Genomic DNA, 21,318 nt, shown 5'->3' with positions numbered 1-21,318 from the left:
ACACGAAAATGAACCTTCGCAAGGTTCTTCGGCAATTTTTTGGCATGCCAAAGATTTTGCCTCCGCTCACGAAGTTGCTGCCGGAGCCTGAGAAACTCCGCCGGCGGTCATACGATGGCTTAAGATGCCCTCACGAACGGCCCGATGTTGCTACGATCACAGCCGAATTTGAACATTTCCTTTATCGTGTGTCCATCGGGTTGTTTTATTGCACAACAAAATCATGTAAATATATTATGTAAATAACCCAATTTGTGTTCTGTGAAACTAAAAAGGATATAATATATTATTTTGAAGGACAGTTGACAGGAAATTGTTGTTGTTATGGAAACAACATTACGGAGAAAACGTAATATTTTCTACATATAAAGACGGATAAAGTAAAGAACAAAGTCTGAAGATATCAGTACAGTATCATAGTACTGTAACATAATTGTTTTTGGTACTTTCATTGCAGTTGTATGTCTTAAATGTAATGTAAATGTTGCCTTCGTGTGTGGTTCGGGGCCATCTTCGTGCGAAATTCACAATTCCATATTCGTGTGTCCATCGGGTGTCAATTTCGGGACAGTGTGACAGGGCCTGAAACAAAAACAGCCCATCAGTAATGGAAGCAATTCACTTTCACCTCATTGATTGAGCCGAAAATGACTGAAATCTGATATCTATTAGTTGCAATAACATGCTAATCTGTAATTGTTTCATTCTAACTGTTGAGGAATAAAAACCATCATTTTGAGCTTGCAAAGGGAAATTCTGAAGACGTTTCATAGGTATTCTCAAAAATACAATTTTTTTTTTTGCCTCAAGCCACTAAAACTACATCTTAACTTGACCCGTGCCCTGCATGTGGAGCTGCACTTACAGTACAGAATGAAAACGATTCTATTCAGCTGCTCTTATTAAAATAAGACATGAATGAAAGTCCCCCTGTGGTCTCTTCTTACCTCAGTGAAGTATTGTTCCTTCCCTGCCTAAGGCTAAATTATAGCTGAGTTAATTGTCTTCATCACAGTTAAATGATCAGTTTTACCTAAAGAGGCTTTTTTTTCAATGTTCTAAGTCTTAGAACATTGAAAAAAAAGCCTCTTTAGGTAAAACTGATCATCTCGCGAGCCATAGGTTCCCGACCGCTGTTCTAAGAGTTATGTCACATCGTTCCCCAGCTGCATTGACAGCGCTGCTGACTACATGTAGAATTACCTCTGCAGTGTTTCTTTTGTTCTGTGTGACAGGGACGGACTGGGGGGAAAAAGTGGCCCGGGAATTCATTGACAGACAGGCCCACTTAAAGGTCCCATGTCATGGCCATTTCCACTGATCATAATTCCATTGTTGAGGTCTACTAGAATAGATTTATACTGTGCAATTTTCCAAACTCACATTGGTTTCGCATACAGCATCTCTGTAAAGTATGTGTATTCAGCAGTATTCACTCTCTCCACTAAACGGCTAGTTGCAGCTCTTGCCCCCCCCCTCCCTGTGAGCCCAGTGTGCTCCGATTGGTCGGGACCAGTCAGAACGTTGTGAATAACGCTGAGCTCCGTGGAGGTGTGATTTCCTTGTTTAGCGATACACAGCGAAACACAGCCAAACTCACCCTGAGCACACACAAAGTCACAGCCGAAGTAAAAACAATAAGTGTGGCTTGATATTTAGTAAGAAAAAGGTTGATAAACGCTGTGAGAATGGGTCTGCAGAGAGAATTTCGCCGCGATCCCAACTGTCTGTTATCAGCCTGCAGCCAGGGAGGAGAAATCAGCAGAGCTGCGTGTGTGTGTGAAGAAGTCCGTGGATTGGTCAATTTGGACCAATCAGTGGGGGCTTAACGTAACGGCTCTGCGGACGTAACGTAACGGCTCCACGGATTGGTCCATTTCCTTCTGGGTACGGATGACATCATGATGTACCCGGAAGAATCAAATGGACAATGACGTATCTCCAACGAGGCGTTTTGGGGAGGTATTTTCTGTGTTAGAGTTTTACTCGCTACAGGGTGTACTTTGAGGGTTTTGACTCTGCACACCGTTTACATGCATAAAAACCTTCATAACACACAAGGGGACGGGTAATAACCGGAAAAGCATGACATGGGACCTTTAATGCGCGGCATGTATCGGCCGGCCGGCGACGAAAGTATGTTATTTAACAAAAAACCCTATGCATTTTATGTTATTTTGGACCATTATTCATATAGTAATCACATTACATGAGCTCTTGAGTTGCCTAGAGAAAAATAGTTGCAGCATATAATAGTGATTTTAATATTAACAGATCATTGATGCAATAACATTTGGACCCAATTTGCCTGAATTGACACATGGAATAAAACATGAGCGTAGGAAGAATCCTAAATGTGGGTGAGACAATTTAACAGGTGTGTGGGCAGGTGTTAAATGTTGAAGTTAAATGCATCAATCTGGTGCACTTTGAGAGCAAAATTAGGGACTAAATCTATGGATACACCTCTCAACACCCATATGAAACAACTGTAAACAGATTTACTCTTTCTTTCAACCTTTATTTGAACAGCAAGTGGAGGCAAAAGTGACTGCACCCAAAACAATAAACCTGCTAGCTAACTAGCCTAAACACAGTGACTCTCCACAGCGAGTCAGACGTCACTTCCCCCTTTTCTATCCTACGGGTACAGCCACTCCCCATGAACCCTGTTTCCCTGCCAACCCCCCCTCCCCTATGCAAGCCCCTCCCTCTGAACCCAGGGTTCGCTACAATACTGTATACCAGTGGTTCTCAAATGGGGGTACGCGGACCCCTAGGGATATGTTGGAGTACTGCAGGGGGTACGTGACATTTATTTTATGTTAATGAAAAAAAAAAAAATGTTTTAACGAAGTTTGAGCAGTGTGGGTTTTATATTAACAGAGTTACACATATTTCAAAACGCGAAGTGTAATAACTGCAGTGAAGCACAAGCCCATGTTTCTCACTAAATTGTAAGTACAACTTATTAAAAAGATCAGTTAAATGCAACTAATGTCGTCTTAGTGTTATTGCATGATGTAAAAATTGGTTTGCCATGAATTTAGCGATGGATTGTAAACATTTGAAATGTAGCATTTAGGTGTTTCTCAGTTACAAGGTTGTTGTTTTAATAATGCAGACATGCATTTTTTTTTCAAAGGGGGTACATTATTGAAAAAAGTTTGAGAATCACTGCTGTATACTGTATACACAAACAAAAACGCCTTTACGCTTTGGAGCTTGTTTATCCATCTGTAAGCAACTGCCAGCTAGTCACTCACTCCTGATCGTTCACTGCCAGTGACAGCTGCTACGGGCCTGATGTGTGAAAGTGAAACTATCTGATAGATAGAACATAGGTAGCCTATCAAAACGGCCCAGCCCAGCCCAGCCCAGCCCAGGGAGTGGCCAGAACACTTACAAATGTGGGCCGGTAGGATTTAGGCAAAACACAGCCCACGCACAGCACCGGCCCACCGGGAAAACTCCCGGTATTCCAATGGCCAGTCCGCCCCTGCTGTGTGAGCCAGGGTATTAAAAGCTTTGCATCAAAGCGAGTACAGAGTCAAGTACAAATGGTTATCATCTATAATATTTGATCTATGATTTGATTGATCTGTATTTGTATCTTGGGACATCCTTTACAGATTGGTACTGTAGATCCAAACAGGGAAAGAGCTGTCAGAGAACTCCTTGAAATGTTGTGAAATCAGAAACTAACTCTAGATTTGCTTTAAAGGCAACTTAAACCATTTTGATCTTTACAAAAAAAGGAACTGACTTTTTATTATGTTTTCTTTTCTATTATTATGTATTTTTAACATTAAGTGTAGTCTAGTTCATTAAGCAATAATTGTATTTTAAAAAATAAAACATTGTGTTTAGCGCTTTCAGTTCTTTCTGAAGAAACTTTAAAACATCCATTGACCAGCAGGCATATGACACGTAAAGTTAACAACTAAGCAAGCTATGGAGCCAGATATTTCCCATTGGAGTTGGTGAGGATCCATTAAAAAGACATTAAATATTGGAGTTACATTTTTCATGTGGATCCCAAGCAATTGTTTGCTAACACGGTAGTCATTGTTAGCAACTGTATTGGGTGGTTGTTTGCTAGTATTGTGTGTTCAGCTTGTCCGCTGCACCGAAGTGGCCCAAAAATAAGTTATTGCTGCTTTCAAGGTACCATGTGTAGTTTTTCAGTTTTAAGATGGAGCTATGGAACATTAAACAAGATATTGTTCTCACGCAAGTTAACAATGCTACTGCTGGGTCAGATACAGTATATACTACACAGGTTTCAAACATTAAATACAAATTCACTTAATGTTTTATGAAGTGGGAAAGCATTCAACATGTTTGATAGACCTCAAAGATAGGTCCCACTCATGTAACATAAAGTATAAAAAAAGAACAGAGATTGCTTTGTCTGCTTTAATTTAATTGCTTTGATTTTAAATTAAACTGGGATTTGATGAAAAGTGCATCTCTCACGTGTTATCTCCTCGGCAGTGACAGGGCCTCACGGTGCTTTCACAGAAAAGGCCTGCATGAATTGCCTGGCCTTCCTCGCTCAGGACTCCTGTTCCGCAAATCCGCTGTTGTGCTATTTTCTTTTTTCAAAAACATTCGAGGCCACATTAACATGAATCTATGAATGTTTAATTGTGTTTTTTATTTACAGGCTGCTCTCTGTTGACCAGTTTACCACTATGTGTCCTTTGATCTGAGACAATGTTGTTGGCGAAAGCATGCAGGGATATTTTATAGGAAATGCAGGCCATGGTACCGCAGTCATAGAGTGCTGTGTAAATGCATCTGACGCTCGGTTTGGTTATATCCTTAATTTATCAGTGATTGCCCTTATGTTTTAGAATTGCAAATTGGATATGTTAAACCATTGAGCTATTCTTTACACTGACTGCATAGCTAGACTGTGAAACGCTCGTTATGGCTGTAAACTAATTATGTGTGTGTGTGTGTGTGTGTGTGTGTGTGTGTGTGTGTGTGTGTGTGTGTGTGTGTGTGTGTGTGTGTGTGTGTGTGTGTGTGTGTGTGTGTGTGTGTGTGTGTGTGTGTGTGTGTGTGTGTGTGTGTGTGTGTGTGTGTGTCCGATGCAAATAATAGATGTCAGAGAACCAAACTGCGTGCATTGTTTTGACATTTCAATAACACATCCCTGTTCTTTGTGCTTTGTCCATTTATCCATTATACATGGGGGTATTTAACTCATTCAACATTCTGATAGGCCTTGTTCCGCTATTCGGGAATGACGTTTTTCTTTGTGTGCGAGCATAATGTGCTAATGTGATTTTTGTGTTTCTACGTTAATTTATTTTGTTTTTGTGAGTTTTTTTTAGGCTTGTGTGGGCTCCATAGCTCCGGAGATAAACATGTATTTTCATCACATATTCAAATATGAGATCACAGCGGTGTTGCCGAACATCGGGCCAAACAATGAAAAGCAACGTTTGCTCAAGTCAAAATAATGTCATGCCCACACACTTGGTTGATCTTGAAGCGTATTAGGTATTCATATCGTTGTGTTTTATCATAATTCGGTTAGCCTCGCTGATGAATGTCTAAAACAATCCGATGTTGTGAGCATTTTTCTGAGCTACATATTGCATACAAAATAGAGAGAAGATGGTATATTCTAGTACTAGACTCCTGGTACTAGGATGGGTTAAATGCAGAGGCCACATTTCACTGTGTGTGCTGTGTGCTCTGCATGTGTGACCATTAAAGAGAGGTTTCATCCCTCCGATTCTATTCTATATTCTGAATCAGGATGACTTTTTTCAGTTTTGTTGTACCTCAGAGCAGCTCACATCTGGAACTGAGAATGAATAATAACACATTCATCACACAGAGAAAATTCTCTCCTCTGTAATTAGCAGAAGAACGCTGATGAATGCTGATGAGCACCTTGAATTTGAATTGTATCAAACAAAGCATTTACGCATTGAGTGAACAGGAGCACTTAAAGGTAGTTGGCTCAGAGGCCTATTTACTTTTATTGATGAAGTGGTTTTAACTTGACTGTTGAAAATAGACGGTTTGTTGGCACACCGAGTATGAACCAACACTTTACAATAATACAGACAAAATGGTAAAAAAAAGAAAAGGATGTTTCAATGAGAAACAAGGTGAAAGGATATTGTCCGTGCACAATATTCTTAAAGGTTGATGTTGCATAGAATGTGTTTTTACGAGGAGCCAAATGGCTAAAAGATTAAAATACTGCTCTAGTCCAAGTTTCATGGAAGATAAAATAAGAGGAATGGAACCATTGCACATATTGGGGGCAGTTCATCCTACCTTTGTTAACTTTAAGGTGCTGTTTTTATGTGGCGGGTTCAGATTATTTTTGTACACCTTTCTCCTGGGAAAACATTAAAGCGTTGGCAGTAAGAGCAACATAAATCACTGTAGAGTTTTTGTCTTTCTGTTCAATTAACTCCGAAACATTTATTCATAATATACATTGGTGGTTAGACTGAGCTCAGTTTTGGGAGCTGCAGGAGATTAGTCCCTGCTGCTGAGTTTTTCTCCAAAGAAAAAACATTTATACTGTGATCGTTGAGTTTTATTGAATACATTTGTCTTTTTATGAAAATAATAAATAAACCACTTGGGGTGGAGAACAACACCTGTAACCATGGTAACTGAACACTTCTTAACACGTCTCAAATTATATAAAAGACCATAGACACTTATGTTTTATAGAAAATATAATTGGCAAAATGAGTTAGATTTCACTGAGAAAACTTGAATTGCACTTGTGTTTAATTTACTATCATAAGATATATGGAAAAATGTTAAAAGACAAAGGCTAACATTTTATGAAATAGCAAATAATTATTTTATCAAACAAAGACGAGCATTGAGCAAGGACATTTGCCTCACTTCCCTTTATAATACAAACACAGTAGGTTACAAAACAGAAAAATCAAACCACCATGAGAGTGAAAATGAGTGTGGTGGAAAGCACATGTGGAGCGTTTCTCCTCTGCTGCACAAACCTTCACATGCATGCACACAGCAGCCTCTCATTGCACCGAGGCTGTGTGGCTCAGCAGCAGCAGCAGACAAACAGAGGGGGGCGAAGGACGGCGCGAGTTAGCACGGAGAGAGAAAGGCGCTCTCATCAGTGACGGACTCACCGGCTGTGTGGACAGAGCTGTGGCGCAGGAGGAGGAGGAGGAGAGGTGCAACGGGAGGACAAGCCGCCGGAAAAACTGGAGCAAAATAATTGAGGAGCAAACCGCGAGAGACCTGGAGGGAGGAATGAGAGATCAGTGAGGGGAGACAAGTCATTCGGAGCGGGGAGAGGGAGGATTAAGCTGACAAGGACACAGAGGGGGGAAAGTGCACAAAGAACCCTTCCCCGACAACGGAGGAAAAGCGAAGGAGTGCGTTCGGAAAGTGAAAAAGAAGAAGAAGAAGAGGAGGTGGATGAGAAAAAAAGGAGACTGACAGGAGTTGAGCTCACGGGGCTTGACTGACACAAGAGCGAAGCGGAGGAGGAGGAGGAGCGTGAGGGCAAGTTGATGAATTTGATATGGGGAGAGTATTTTTAGAAGGAGGAGCAGAGACATGAGAGGAATATTGAGATTAGAGATACTGTGTTTGAGTGGGGGTGAACAAACTAGGGTGGAAGAAGAAGAAGAAGACAAATTGAAAAAGGGGGAGAGATGTTGAGATCAGAGTGTGACAGAACTGATTATCGGTGCTCGGGTTTCCCGCAGGAAACAGCTGTGAGTGTATGTCCGTGTGTGTGCGCATGAGTGCATCGTCTCCATGTGAAAGAGTGTTGTAGCATGTTTCTTACTGTGACTGGCGCTGGGAAGCAGGTCCGCTACAAGATGAAGCTCCCTGTGGCTCCCTGCAGGACATAATAACACTGGCTAAAGCCAAGTGGGAGGAGAGGGGACACACCGGTGACATCAAGAAGAACTCAAGGCTCGAAAAGTGAGACTGCAAAGTGGGACAGAAAACAAATGAACATTGAAGACTTTTGTGAATGTAATTAAAGCTTGTATTTAATAAAGACAAGGAACTGGTTGCTGGCTCTGCCTCGCTATTGGGAAGTCAGTAAAGCAAAAAAGGAACACATGTAACTCAGAAGAAGAGCAACCACAGCGCTGGAACAAGGCAAGCTCTCCTTACAGACAGCACCACACTGACAATTCCCTCCGCTGTCCTCTCATTATTTTAATTACCTTCTTTGCTTTCATTAGTTTTGTTTGTGTCCTCTCTGCTTAGCCCTTGGTATTTTGTATTCTATCCTCCTCTCCCCATTTCTCTTCCCCTCCCTCTTCCTCTTGCCTTCGCTCTCTCTGTCTCTTCCTCTCTTGTTCACTGTCACACTAACTGCAGCGGATGTTGGAGTCACTCATGTAGAAGCCACCTTGCTTGGAGCACATTTGCCCAACAGATTTTTGTTGGATGATTAGAGCACTCTTAGATTGAGCGACCGGGAGAGATGACCAACAAGTAGCCTGGCTGCTGCTGAGCTCCACTAGAAGAGGAAGGACGACTTCAAAACCCACTGATTTCCTTGGGGGTACTCGTGGGTATTACGTTTACATATATTGTAATCTTTCAGTTAAGACTGCATGGACCATTAGTATTCAAAAAGCCAAACAAAAATCCTGGTGTGGATTACAGTAGTGGATTTGTCCTGGAGCTACATGTGGGCCTCAGCGCTCGAGGCCTGGCTGGGAAATGAAGCCTTTCCCTCGGCTGTAGGAGCGCTGTGTGTAGCTATGGCCCTGGAGGGGCACTGTCTCCGGAGGGGATCCCCAGCGATCATCAGGAAGGGTCGTCAGCAGCGTCCTGCCAAGCCAACTCTGGCTGGAATCACTTCCACCCTGCTATCAAGGACACGCCTGCACGGCCTCAGGCATGTTTGCCTCCCTGGTGGCTCTGTGGGCCGCAGGGCCTTCTGGCTGCTGGCCCTCTGCACCTCACTGGGGCTGCTTTTATCCTGGTCCTCTAACCGCGTACTGCACTGGCTCTCCTTCCCCACACACACTAGGATCCACACAGAGTGGGCCAAAGAGCTGGCCTTCCCCACGGTCACTATCTGCAACAACAACCCTATCCGCCTCTACAAGCTCACCAAGAGCGATCTGTACTTCGCTGGCCACTGGCTGGGCCTGCTACTAGCTAACCGCACAGTGAGGCCCCTGGTTATGGACTTACTTCAAGAGGACAGTCGGCCCTGGTTCCGGAAGCTTTCAGACTTCAAACTCTTTCTGCCCCCAAGAAACTTTGAAGGGACCAACCTGGAGTTTATGGACAGACTGAGCCACCAACTGGATGAAATGCTCCTCTCATGCAAATACAAGGGAGAGATATGCGGCGCACACAACTTCACTTCTGTAAGTCCACTTTTCTGTTTTCTTAAAGCTTTTTGCCAGCTTCGTCTCTTATCTCCTTCTATGTTGTCTTAACTGTCAATTAGCCCAGTTTAACATCAACTGCTGTGTAAAAGTTGCAAATGCATTACATCATGCTGAAACAAACACATTGCTTCATTTCATTATCATGTGGGTGGGTGTTCTCTTGTTTTAGACACTGCATTAATGGCTAAGTTATAAGGCTGTAAAAGCACAATATACACACTGTTTTAACTTCCTGTCATAGCTGAGTGCTGGGGCTTTCTTGGTCATCACATAAAAAGATTAGCAAATGTTTTACTGCATGGTGCAATTATGAAATCACCACCAGAGCTTTTGGTAAGTTTACGGTTGTTCAACAAAAACTGCATTGAGCTTTCGCAACGTAGAAGAAAACATGAAAAAATGTTAGCATTGGTTTTATAAAAAAGGATGAAATGGGTCATGGTTGAGCTCGTGCATTGAATAGCTACTAGTGCAAAACCACAATATCAAAAAGTGTGTTTTGCAGTGCTGTGCAGCCCCCCAGGACTTCTCTGATATGTCTCATATCTTTCTTCCTTTCTGTGTGGGTGCTGGTGGGTTCAGGGATTGTTGTGCCTGCTGTTTCTTGTACACTCCCATGGCTTGACTGAACCAGGCACATGTGTTCTCTGTAGTATTTCAGAAGCTCAAACTGTGTCTGAAACGTTTCCTTCTGTGTTCCTTCTTTCTATCTTTGTAATGTATTATCAAAGTCAGTGACTGACAGGAAAGTGACATGGCAGATCAATTCCTGTGTGCAAGCTGTGCATGTTTTGCCAAATGGATGATCTAGTGTGTTGTGCGGTTGGGAACAGCGTTTCCGCCAGGGGGCCGTCTTGCCGTCATTAGACGCCCTTATTCAGCTCGCCCTCAGGGCAAACACTGCCTTAAAGAGTGCGATTTGCCTTTTTGCAGATGGAAAGGACCGAAATAATGTTTTATTTGTTTATAGAATAACCTAATCTAACTAATTGTGTTCTCGTGCATGTTTTGATTGTGGGGGAGCCTTTTTCATTTATTTTACATGGCACATTTGTTAATATTGCATCCTGTCACTGCATCCAAAAATAAATGAGTTTGGGTGGAGCATGACGACGCTTGGCTACAATCACTGCTGCCATGATCAATGGAAAGCCTATGCCCTTGTAAATGAGCAAATTCACAGAGAGATATGAGGAAAAGTCAGTTTTCATCACTCACATTATTGTTTTCATCATTTATAATGAAAAAGATAGGTCAACATTTGTGGCATTGTCAACATTCCAATTAAGGGAAACACATCTAACTTCTCGAATGCCAAGCAGTCACACATGTCATGCAGTGGACCACCAACGTTGAAAACGCAATTGCTATATGAAGGCAGTATGATAGCAATCAGCACTTAACCAAGCATGAAAATGTTCCCTTCCTTTCTCTAAATGCAGTTTATAAAATCACACACTCATGCATTGTATTAGTCGTGTACAGGCTCAGGGTCAGCAGTAACGTGATTTGATCAAATGTAATGTTTTTTACTTGTTCCTGCTCTGGTGGGTGGAGCTGCTCTTTTCGTCCACTTTGTCCTGTCTGTTTGCCCTCTATCAGATACAGACATAACGCATCAGCCCACTGCCATACAAATGAAGTGCTTAATCAAAAGCGTGCCCTCAAGCCAGTATCCATTAACAATGTTTCGAAGCGGCCACATCCATTTTACTGCACAAATAAATGTTCCTTCTTTGTTGAATTTAAATGCCAGTGTAGCATTAGAGATGTTGTGTAAGTATGTGTATATTCCTACTCTGTTTGTTGATGTGCGGGCAATGCTCACAGGTCAGTGTTGATGTCAAGGTAATGCTTTCACGGGATGTGTATTCACTAGAATGAGCAACTGCCATTATGCAGACTGTGATGTGAGATACATTCAGCCTATGAGCCGTTTGTTTCAATTTGAGTGCAGAAGAAGTTCACCCAAGCTGAATTGGCATTTAATGTGTCTGAACATTGTGTAAGTATGGATCAGGCTGCTGCTGATGGAGTGGAAAATGTGCTTTGAGAAGAGATGGTGTGCAAATGTGAAAAAACAATCTTTAGATTCAATATGTACAATAACTCTATGAGTAAATCCAAAGGGGGTGAGACCATGAAGGAATGAGTTACAAACACATCGACAGTGTCTTACTTATTTTGACCCCAATATCACTGATACCGGTAATGATCTATATAAGAATGAACACGTTTTAAAGTGTGTTTCTGACGTGATATTTGGGTAGGTAAATGGACAGTGTTAGGTCAGCTTTACTTGGCAGATCCGCGCCACATTGACGCAATAGTTCTGCCTGCTTCTTCATCTTGCTCTACCTCATAGAGGGGGACCTTATACTGTTAACAGGCCCTCGGTGGTTTTGCTAATCTCATTAGCCTGCTGCTGCAAGTCAGCAAAGACTCCCCGATTATCACTGCATTTAGAGCACTGCCACTCTCAGACCAGAAAATATGCTACAACAAGATTAAACGGGATGGGGAGCACACGCACACAGACTTGGGAGTAAATCAACACAGGAATCCTTGTGTAACCTGCATGCACGATTGTTTGGAGGATCGGTGAGATTTGATGGAGGCTGGTTATTACAGGATTAAGAGTACTGAGGAAGCTTTGAACTGCCGAGCAGCAGGAGGTGTGGAGGGAGTAGAAAGGTACAGCTAGAGGTTAAGAATGAAAGATAAAGCATCTGGTTGGGAATACAAATGTGTCCCATATATCTGGCACCACCTCTTGCAGCAGGGGTACACCATGTGCTGAATCTAGGTTAATGTGGACTGGCTAATCAATACATCTATTAGCGTCATGCTGTAATTTATGGTGGTCTATTTTTTACTCCAATACTGATGTTCTCAGCCACCCCACACACAGCAAGTCCCAATCTGACAGCGCTGGAGTGAGGCGCACAGGGTCAGTGTAAGTGATACCTTATCAAACCACAGCTAGCTCAGCCTCCCCGTGGGACAGATACACATCTCGCTCTCTCTGAGCTCTATCGAGGTAAAGATAACTGTGCGTGAAATGAAAAATTAAACAATGCTCAGATTTGGAGAACAGCACCTCATCACACTCCTCTGCAGGGTGTGTGAAAAGGGTGAACCTCTTGGCCAAGGTCATTTATCAACTCTATCCCGAGAGAAATCTCACCGCCGCATAACCAGAGCAATGATCCACTGCACTCCTCAAGTGTTTGGCCTGAGCAGGTGTCTTTAGATTGAGAATTCTATAGGCACAATACTGGATGTCAGATATAGGGTTATTAATGGTTGGCTTTTTATTGAAGCTGCTTCAAACAGTTTTGTAATATTAACAAACGATCAAATGTAATATTAAGTCCTTGTAAACCCAGTAGCACTGCTGTTCCCCTCTACAAAGGATTTGACTGTCTTTTAGCTCATTGTTTTGTTATATGATCCACAGCTTTATGGTTTTGATTTACTCGATGAAGCTATACCCATCCCCTGCTGCAGACAGTACGGAAAAGGGGGAGATCAATTGGAAAACAATTATTTTTGAATCCAGACATCTGACTTCACATGAACACTTATGTTGCTCTGTGTCTTCTGAACCTGTACATTCCTAACTTACATATGGCATGAAAAGGCAATAACATGTCCCTGTTTTGTCAACAGCTTGTTTCAGCTGCATGCAAGTTTCAAAAGTTCAGTTCATAAAAGACTAACTATATGTTTCTGTATAGGTAGGTTTTTATTAAAGATGCAAAGTAAACGTATGTAGCCCAAGGGGAAGGGGAGTGGATTAATAAAGCAAACCTTTGCTCTGCCGTTAAGTTTCAAATCACATATTGTTTACCTCTAATCATTAAAGTAATTGTTTTAGTTCATCTTGATTTCCTTTATAATTGTTTTTCTTTTGAATTACTAACCCTTTTATTCCTTGTGTTTTATCAATACTCTGCTCAGTTTTGCCCATGATAATTTTTGAACAGCCTTCTACATCAGCACTCTCTTGTGTCAAATGTCATTAGGCGCATTCACACCGCAGTACTTTTCCCACAAAGGTTCATATGAACTAAGTACAGATCGCGTTCACACCGGAATACGTTCCTGGGGGAAGGATTAGGCAAATGAAGCCGCTGACGTCACTTCTTCTTCTTCTGCTATGGGCTTACTGGCAGGCCGCAAACAACTTCACGGCGTATACTGCCACCCGAAGTCCCCGGAGTTGGGGACTGGCTTGAAGTCTTCCGAGTAAATCGCCAGAACACCGACACCTCCTCATCTCCACCGCTCCCTTGTTTTCTTTTGTGTTGCCATAAGTTAGTCTCTCTGCATTGGTGCGCTGGGCTAATGCTAATAATGCTAATGCAAGGATAATAAAATGGCTGCTTCACAAAACTTTTTGGGAGTTTTACGGGCCGTGGTTTGCTTTCCTCCCAGCCAATCAGACATAGGAACCTTTTTCTCCCACGAAAGTCCCTGCTCTCTAGCAGGGACGGAAAAGGGGGTAAAAAAGGTTCTCATTAACTAATTTTAGTTCCGGCTCTTTTTGGTGTGAACGCGACATTTCGGAACTATTTCGGAACTAAAGTGGGAAAAGTACTGCGGTGTGAACGCGCATATTATTATTACCACTTTGGCCTTTTGACATAAAGCCCTGTTTCATGAGAGGGTAGCTCCACCGTTCAACTCTACAGTACACGGTTTCATCGATTCAACGTTGCCAGTGTCTGCTCTATAGGATGTGTTTATGGAATATATCTCAGTGCTGGGAAGAGAATGTCCTGTATTTTTCTCTGCATTCTTCAGTAAACAGACAAACACATCTCGTTGATTTATTTGCAGCTTCACCTTCTACATTCATTCCGCAGTTCTAATTATGTGTAGTTATTTTCGTCAGTGCTTTGGGAAAACTGAAAAATAAATTGCACCACATGTTGACTCCCCCTCCCCTATTTTACTTTTCGCATAATAAATATAAAGCCAATGAGGAGACTGACAGGCTTATTGTCAGAGAGCCCCACGAGGCCGTCCACAAAGCCCGTTTAATTACCACTGAGCCTGAAGGGCTGCTGATTGAGTTATAAGCACATTCGGGTAATAATGCAGGAATCTTCTTCTCTCGTTTGTCACTGAACTTTCAGTAAGATTCTGTAAAGCAAGACCATAAACTATTGATCTGGAAAATAAACAAGAGTGGGAGTCAGGTTGTAGCTGCAGCTCCAACCACAGCGATCTCATTAACACATGTAGCTCCGTGCTGACGGTGCACTGCACTGCAATCTCCCTCTTGAGAATAAATGTCTCGAGTGGTTTCATGGCTTTCTACTTCAAGCTTATATTAATAACCATAACAGAACAGTGTTAATATGAATGGCCACTATGCTGATCATTGATAGTGCCGCAACCACTGAAGGCCAGCATCCAATTGCTGTTAGACTGCAGGCCACAGTCTACTGCAGTCATCCTCATCTCCCGGTGTAATGCAAGACTTGAATGCAGATGAAAAGATTATACATGGATAGTATTTATAAGGTCATTTTGATGCATAAACAACAGGACTTTCGAAAGGTTAGAGTTTGAAATAGAAAGCTAATGGTTGCTGATCTCTTCTATGAATAAAATTAGCTGAAGCTGTATCCGATATCCAACGCCCCATCTGAGGGAAATGCATAAGTTATAAGAGCTTCCCATGCTCTTTATGTGTGTCGAGAAGCCGTATCAATAAGCACAACTGGAATTGTAGTCATAATCAGTCTTTCAAATTCATACTAAACCCAACCATAGCTGCCAAGTATGTTCTGTGAGACTAAAGGGATATCGGATGACAGAGTGACTGATTGCACTATTTGAAAAGCATGCGCTTCAATTTGCTTGACCTGAAGTTTCACCATTCACTTTTTACTCCCTGCGGCTCATGTCCTCCCACCACTCACACAAACACATTCTGAACTGACGAGATGTATACTACTACGCCTACGATACAAATCTATATTCATTTTCTGGACCTTTGGCCCACCTACACTAGTGTGTGTGTGTGTGTGTGTGTGTGTGTGTGTGTGTGTGTGTGTGTGTGTGTGTGTGTGTGTGTGTGTGTGTGTGTGTGTGTGTGTGTGTGTGTGTGTGTGTGTGTGTGTGTGTGTGTGTGTGTGTGTGTGTGTGTGTGTGTGTGTGTGTGTGTGTGTGTGTGTGTGTGTGTGTGTGTGTGTGTGTGTGTGTGTGTGTGTGTGTGTGTGTGTGTGTGTGTGTGTGTGTGTGTGTGTGCGTGCGTGCGTTAGATGGGTATATAAATGGTATTGAAAACAATATAAGAAAAAAACTTAATCACACACCGATAAAACATTCTGACCCTGGATGGCTAAAACTATTTTGAAAAAGTCACCAAACTAATGCTAATGATAATGTGAGCTCCTTTCACCTTTTCACCACCTACACTGCTAGCATCTAACTATTATTTCATACTCAGAGTTGTTGGAGTATAAAAAAAACGTGCATTGACAAGATAAGACCATATCAATCAAAGGTTGGTTGAAAAATGGTCTGTGGTCAATGTGAAGCATATTTCTTTGATTTTCAGTCGTGCAAGTGCAAGTCAAATATATAAAGTCAAATATATAAAAGCTTTCTGAGAAAAATAATGAATTTACACCTTTGAAATTGAGGTGAATGCTCTTCAGTAGTGAGAACCAATAACAACAACTTATATAATAAACCAGCAATTACTCTAATCAAAATTAAAGCAATTATCTTTCTTCATAAGACACTTGTGATATCGATGTATCAGTACTGATCCTGGTGTGAAGGCAGCTGCTAACACTTCAGCAAAATGTGCAATGATTAGGCCGCTTTGTGAATACAAGATCAGACTTGAACACGTGAAATGTGTTGAAATCAGCTTGAAAGCAATACATCTTATGTTAGCGTTGTTAAACAGCAACACACACACACACACACACACACACACACACACACACACACACACACACACACACACACACACACACACACACACACACACACACGAGTGTGCAATTAGAGTGTGAAGAAAATAGTATCGCTTTTAATTGCACTTAAACTGCAGTCTTGAACAAAGGTTTGTAGCAAAACTTTAAAGAAGCACATTAACGAGAGTTGTTTTGGCATTGACTAAAGTTTTATAAATATGTTATAACACCTTGGTAACACAAAGAACATCCTTCCATTTTACACACCTACACAGGTTCTAGACTTTTGTTTTTGCACTGCATATGACCCTGTCTGCGGTTATTAGAGCTCACCGGGGATATGACAATTTTAGCTCGCATGCTTTCGACCTTTGCAGAGCTGATCCTCCTCTGTGGGCGGTGTTACTGTATGTGCTGTGGTGATGTGTAGGTGGAAGTCTTAAGGGATAAGCCCCGCTCTGAGGATGCTGAGGACAAACTGCACCGCGGCATCAGGACACACAAGTTCCCAGGCCCAGAGCTGAAATTGAAGATTCAGATATTTTAGAGTTGTTAACTATGCTGTTTGAATCAAATGTTGTTCCCTAATATGCATTACTTACATGCATTACTATAGCATCTGATTTACTCAAAGACATGTGGATCATATTATGTCGGACATAACAGCTTTATGTGCAGCAAAATGAAACCATCTCATCTTAGTATTCTTGCTTTTATTGGATGCTTTCATGCAATGCAGCTACTATTTCACAGAGCAAATGTGTCTGCTGACAGTATTGTTATGCTGTCTGTTGTTATCAGTCACAAACAGATAGTAGTTTCTTTATGCACCACAAGTTTTCTTTTTTAACTTCATATCAGGATGAAGTCTCAAGGTGAGAGAAAGGAGATTGCAGCCACGTCCTAGTCTTCCCTTTTAATTACTGCTGCTTGTGTGCCTTTTTGGCAAACTCCCCCCATCTCTCTAGGCAGGTTGATCAGGGATGAGCAGATGTGTTGGTTGTTGGACATCTCTCAGGTGTGTGTGCATCTGAAGATTCATCTAACTTCCTCCAGCCTTCAGCTGTGGCTCCAGATCAGCCTTTCCCCAAGCAAACCTGTTATGCGGCTTTCACACCAGCGCTTTTCAGTTTCTAGCTCCGAGCGGGAGCTTTTCTGGTTCAGCTCCAGTTTCCCTTTTCAGCTCCCGCTCTGTGCACACCGCCCACTGGCGCCCCAGAGCTGCCCTTGCTGCGTCATGACGTCACCGTTTACATCGCTGATTTGCTCCCCAACGGCAGCTCACAACAACAACAACTGCGTCGGGTCGATGATCGTGTTGCTTTTAATCACACGAAGCCAGAATAAATTGAATAACGACTTCTCCAACCTTATACTTTTCTCCAGAGTGCCGTGGTTCATTGTTTATTAATGTGTTTCTGCAGCATTTACCGACCGCTGCAGTGCTGGCTGCTCTTCCACGGGAGTTTATTCTCCCGTTAGCTCCCGGTTAGCTCACACTGCAGCGGCCGCTCTAAAGTATTCACTGTCCGACTCACACAAGCAGCTGATGCATATCCCCAGTTCCCCTTAGCCTAAGTGAATGTGTGTCAGTCTGAATTGACACTGTTTGGTATCACAACGCTGTTATGAAAGTTTCTCTGGTATAAAACGGGTGATGTTGGCATAGCAACCGAAGCTAAACTGACTACTTGCATCCGATAGCTGCAATAATACAAAACAACACGTCTGCCTCTCTCCACAATGATCGATAACAGCGAACGGATGGTCAAAGTAAGGCACAAATAAACAGAATCACACGAAGCCTGGTTAGTGTTGCCTGACTTTATAAAGTGTGTTTATAGGCACTACTGCTTGTAGGCAGGCATAACAGTCGACCATGGGAGGTGGGTTTAGTTTCCTGCACGCCTCGACGTAAGAGAGACGTAAGCGACGTCACCTCTTAGCTCCAAAGCTCTTGCCTCTGGACCGACAATTTTTTGGAGCTGGAAATGAAGCGGATTCCGGAGCTAAGAGCCGTCGCAGCTCCGGTGTGAACTGGAAAACCCAGCGCTTTTCAGGCTCTAGCTCCGAGCCGGAGCTGAAAAGGCGCTGGTGTGAAAGGGGCATCAAAGTCAGAGTTGAGAGTGAGGGACCACAGCAGAGTCAAATGTAAACAGACTTAAAACAGCAAGTTAATGTTTGTTGTCACTCGAATCTCACAAGACTGTGTGTGCTTTGAAAGAGGAATCAAAAGAAGAAAAGTGACTCCCAACAGTCCGCTTTAAGGTTATGCAACGTTGATGAAACTCTCTTCCACAGATACTGCTTCGTGGCACATACGACCACGCCAATACTCTCAGGCAACAAGTCCACATTTCCCACATAGACTTAGTTTGTATTTTATAGATTTTCCGCATGTCAGTGGCTCAGTATTGGACACACCCCTCATTTCACCCTTTGGATATGTCAGCTGTAGCAGCTTGAGGAATGAGGTATAACACAGAATGTGGTGTGAAGTGGAGATAGCTACAAGTGCACATTTAATCATCTTTCACACCATTAGATTAGAGTCCTACTCCGCTTTATCATTATGGGATTTCAGTAAACCTCGAATATTTCATCCCTTGCTGCAAGACTGAAGAGCCTGTCTTGTTGCAAGGAAGGCTGGGAGGAAAGGAGGTGGGGATAGTTTTGTAAGTCAAAATGGAAAAAGGGTAAACAAGTAGCAAAAGAACCGAGTAGCTTGCCAGATTGAACCTGAGCAATATGAAAGAGAGAAACCACTCTGAGATCTTGAGGTTCCGTCAATAATTTAATAGACTGAATGTCTCGTTGTTGTTTGTGCCCATCCTTCAGACGTGAATACCCCCATGAATAATGGAGACACAAGGAACAATTTGCAGCAATTCATCCTGTCTACTGACAGCACACCCTTTAATTTAACTTTGCCATCTCACATGCTGTATATAAATATAGAGACATGAATAATTCCCATTGTTTATGTCTACTGTGGGACGCAGATTTAATAATCAGGAGATTTTCTCAAACTGCCAAACAGACTTACTAACTGAGAAACTGCCTTGTGCTGATTTCAATTTTTTTTTACCAGTTGAGCCTCGAGCCTGTTTTTCAGGCCTCAGGCTCGAAAATGACATTCCCAGAACAAATGACTATAACTTCACTTCTAAAAGGGGTAAATTAATAATCTTTTTTCTCCAAGCAATGATACCCCTGTGAGTTGGATGTAGAAAAGTCAGAATCAATATAGAATTTTTTTATTTTAAAATAAATTCAGATTGAACATAGTAAACAAAATGTAAATTATAGTGTCCGCAAAACAAGTGACATTTCACCTTTTTTAGAGAGATTTAAAAAAACAAAACACTTCTGGGGTAATTTGAGTGGTTTGATAATTGACACCTCTTTTTAATCGTTAGAGCCAATAGAATCGAGGGGAAGTTCCTAAAATCCATCTAAACATTAGCGTAGCCAGAATGCCCAAACCGGAAGCTGTCATACACTCTCGTAGCAGTAATATGAAATCTCCGTTATTTACATAAATATGAGGATGGATTTTCAGTAATAATTTCAAAGTGACGCAGACACATGGGATTAACCTATGGATTAACCTTCAGCAGCGTTTTTATCGTTGTGATTTGATTGAACACAACTTTTGATCAGAAACAGCAAAAGGTAAGACAATGTCCCGTTTTTGCTACCTAAAGCTACGTTGTGTGATGTCTGGTTTTGCTTCCCATGCTCCATGGTCGCTCAGTGATGATACTTATATTTCTGGAATCTGTGGAATCTCAGTTTGCTAATCAATATCTTGTTTGTGCAGTTCCGATAAGTAATAAGGGTATTTTGCCTTGAGTTCTGTGCTAAGTGCGTTAGCATTTTTTCACTCAGGGCTAATTCAGAGCCTTTGTCATTACCCTTGTGTTTCGTTTAGCTAAACATGGTTAAAATTGTCTGATAGCTTAGTTTCTTCCCGTTAAGTGGATATGACACATTCATAGTTTATTAAATGTTAAAAAGCCCTCAGACGCTGTTTCTTGCAAGATGTTGCGTTTTGCCCATGGGGCTTAACTGGTAATCTGAAGTGCAAATATACATACATCAATGTATTTGTTTTGTCCAAATAATGTTTGTTCTGTGTCTCTGAAGTATATTGTTGACACAGTAAACTGTTTTAGTTTTGCCTTAAAGAGGACCTATCATGCAAAATGCACTGTTGTACGTCTTTTATACATGAATATGTGTCCCCGGTGTGTCAGGGAACTCACCAAGTGTCAGAAAACACAACCCTCTCTCTTTTCCTCCATACCAAAATCTCTAAAAACGGGGCTGCAACGGATCTGATACAGACTGATACAGATTTGAAATTGTTCTGACGTCAGAAACGGGGTGCTCCGCCTATATGGCCAACTCTCCACCAATCAGGGGAATGAGAGGTTGCGTGGCATGGTAACAGCATGGTAACATGACGCTCGTGCCTCGCCCCCCTCCTTTGCAGGGGGGCGTGGTCAGCTGCAGCTCATTTGTCACAGAATCAGCCCTTGTGAAGACAGGGCTGGAATAGAGCAAATAGAGCGAAATGAGGCATGGCTAAAATGCATGATCTGTTTGGTATTTTGAAAAGAAAACTTCACAGACATGTTTTATATAGGTATGGCCCTACAATATATGTTTCAAATATAGCATGATAGGTCCACTTTAATTTAAGATAGAGACACATCCTTGTTGAACATGGAAAACACATAATGTAAAGTATCTTTTGTCTCAAGGTTGTTTAGGCATGAAGACATTTATTATTTCAAAATCAAAGGTCACACAACTTGTTGAATGACTTTATTATTATTATTCAAAGCGTAACCACAGCAAAAGGATAGCCAGGTTGTAAACACCGGAACTGTGTTTGCTTTCTTGCATTTCTTACATTTGTCTGAATACATAGGATTGTGGTGCCTTTGGTTGCTTAATGCTGAAGTTGC

At 42.0% G+C, this 21,318-nt stretch overlaps 1 protein-coding gene across 2 annotated transcripts in view; it reads left to right on the top strand.

The window, feature by feature from the left end:
• The window catches only part of asic2 (acid-sensing (proton-gated) ion channel 2), a 483,151-nt gene that overhangs the window by 346,907 nt on the left and 114,926 nt on the right, over nt 1-21,318 (top strand). Inside the window, exon 1 of one of the 2 annotated variants that reach the window (XM_034089271.2) lies at nt 7,153-9,374. The exons of the other annotated variant lie outside the window; for it this stretch is intronic. Within the exon in view, the coding sequence (XP_033945162.1) occupies nt 8,682-9,374 (693 nt within the window). The 5' untranslated portion in view covers nt 7,153-8,681. Of the gene's footprint in view, nt 1-7,152; nt 9,375-21,318 lie in introns of those variants that run through there. 2 annotated transcript variants of the gene reach the window in all.

The sequence above is a fragment of the Pseudochaenichthys georgianus genome, chromosome 8 (assembly GCF_902827115.2).
Source record: "Pseudochaenichthys georgianus chromosome 8, fPseGeo1.2, whole genome shotgun sequence".
Classification (NCBI taxonomy): Eukaryota; Metazoa; Chordata; class Actinopteri; order Perciformes; family Channichthyidae; genus Pseudochaenichthys; species Pseudochaenichthys georgianus.
Note: the sequence above shows the minus strand (reverse complement) of the source record. Positions and strands in the feature narration are given on the sequence as shown.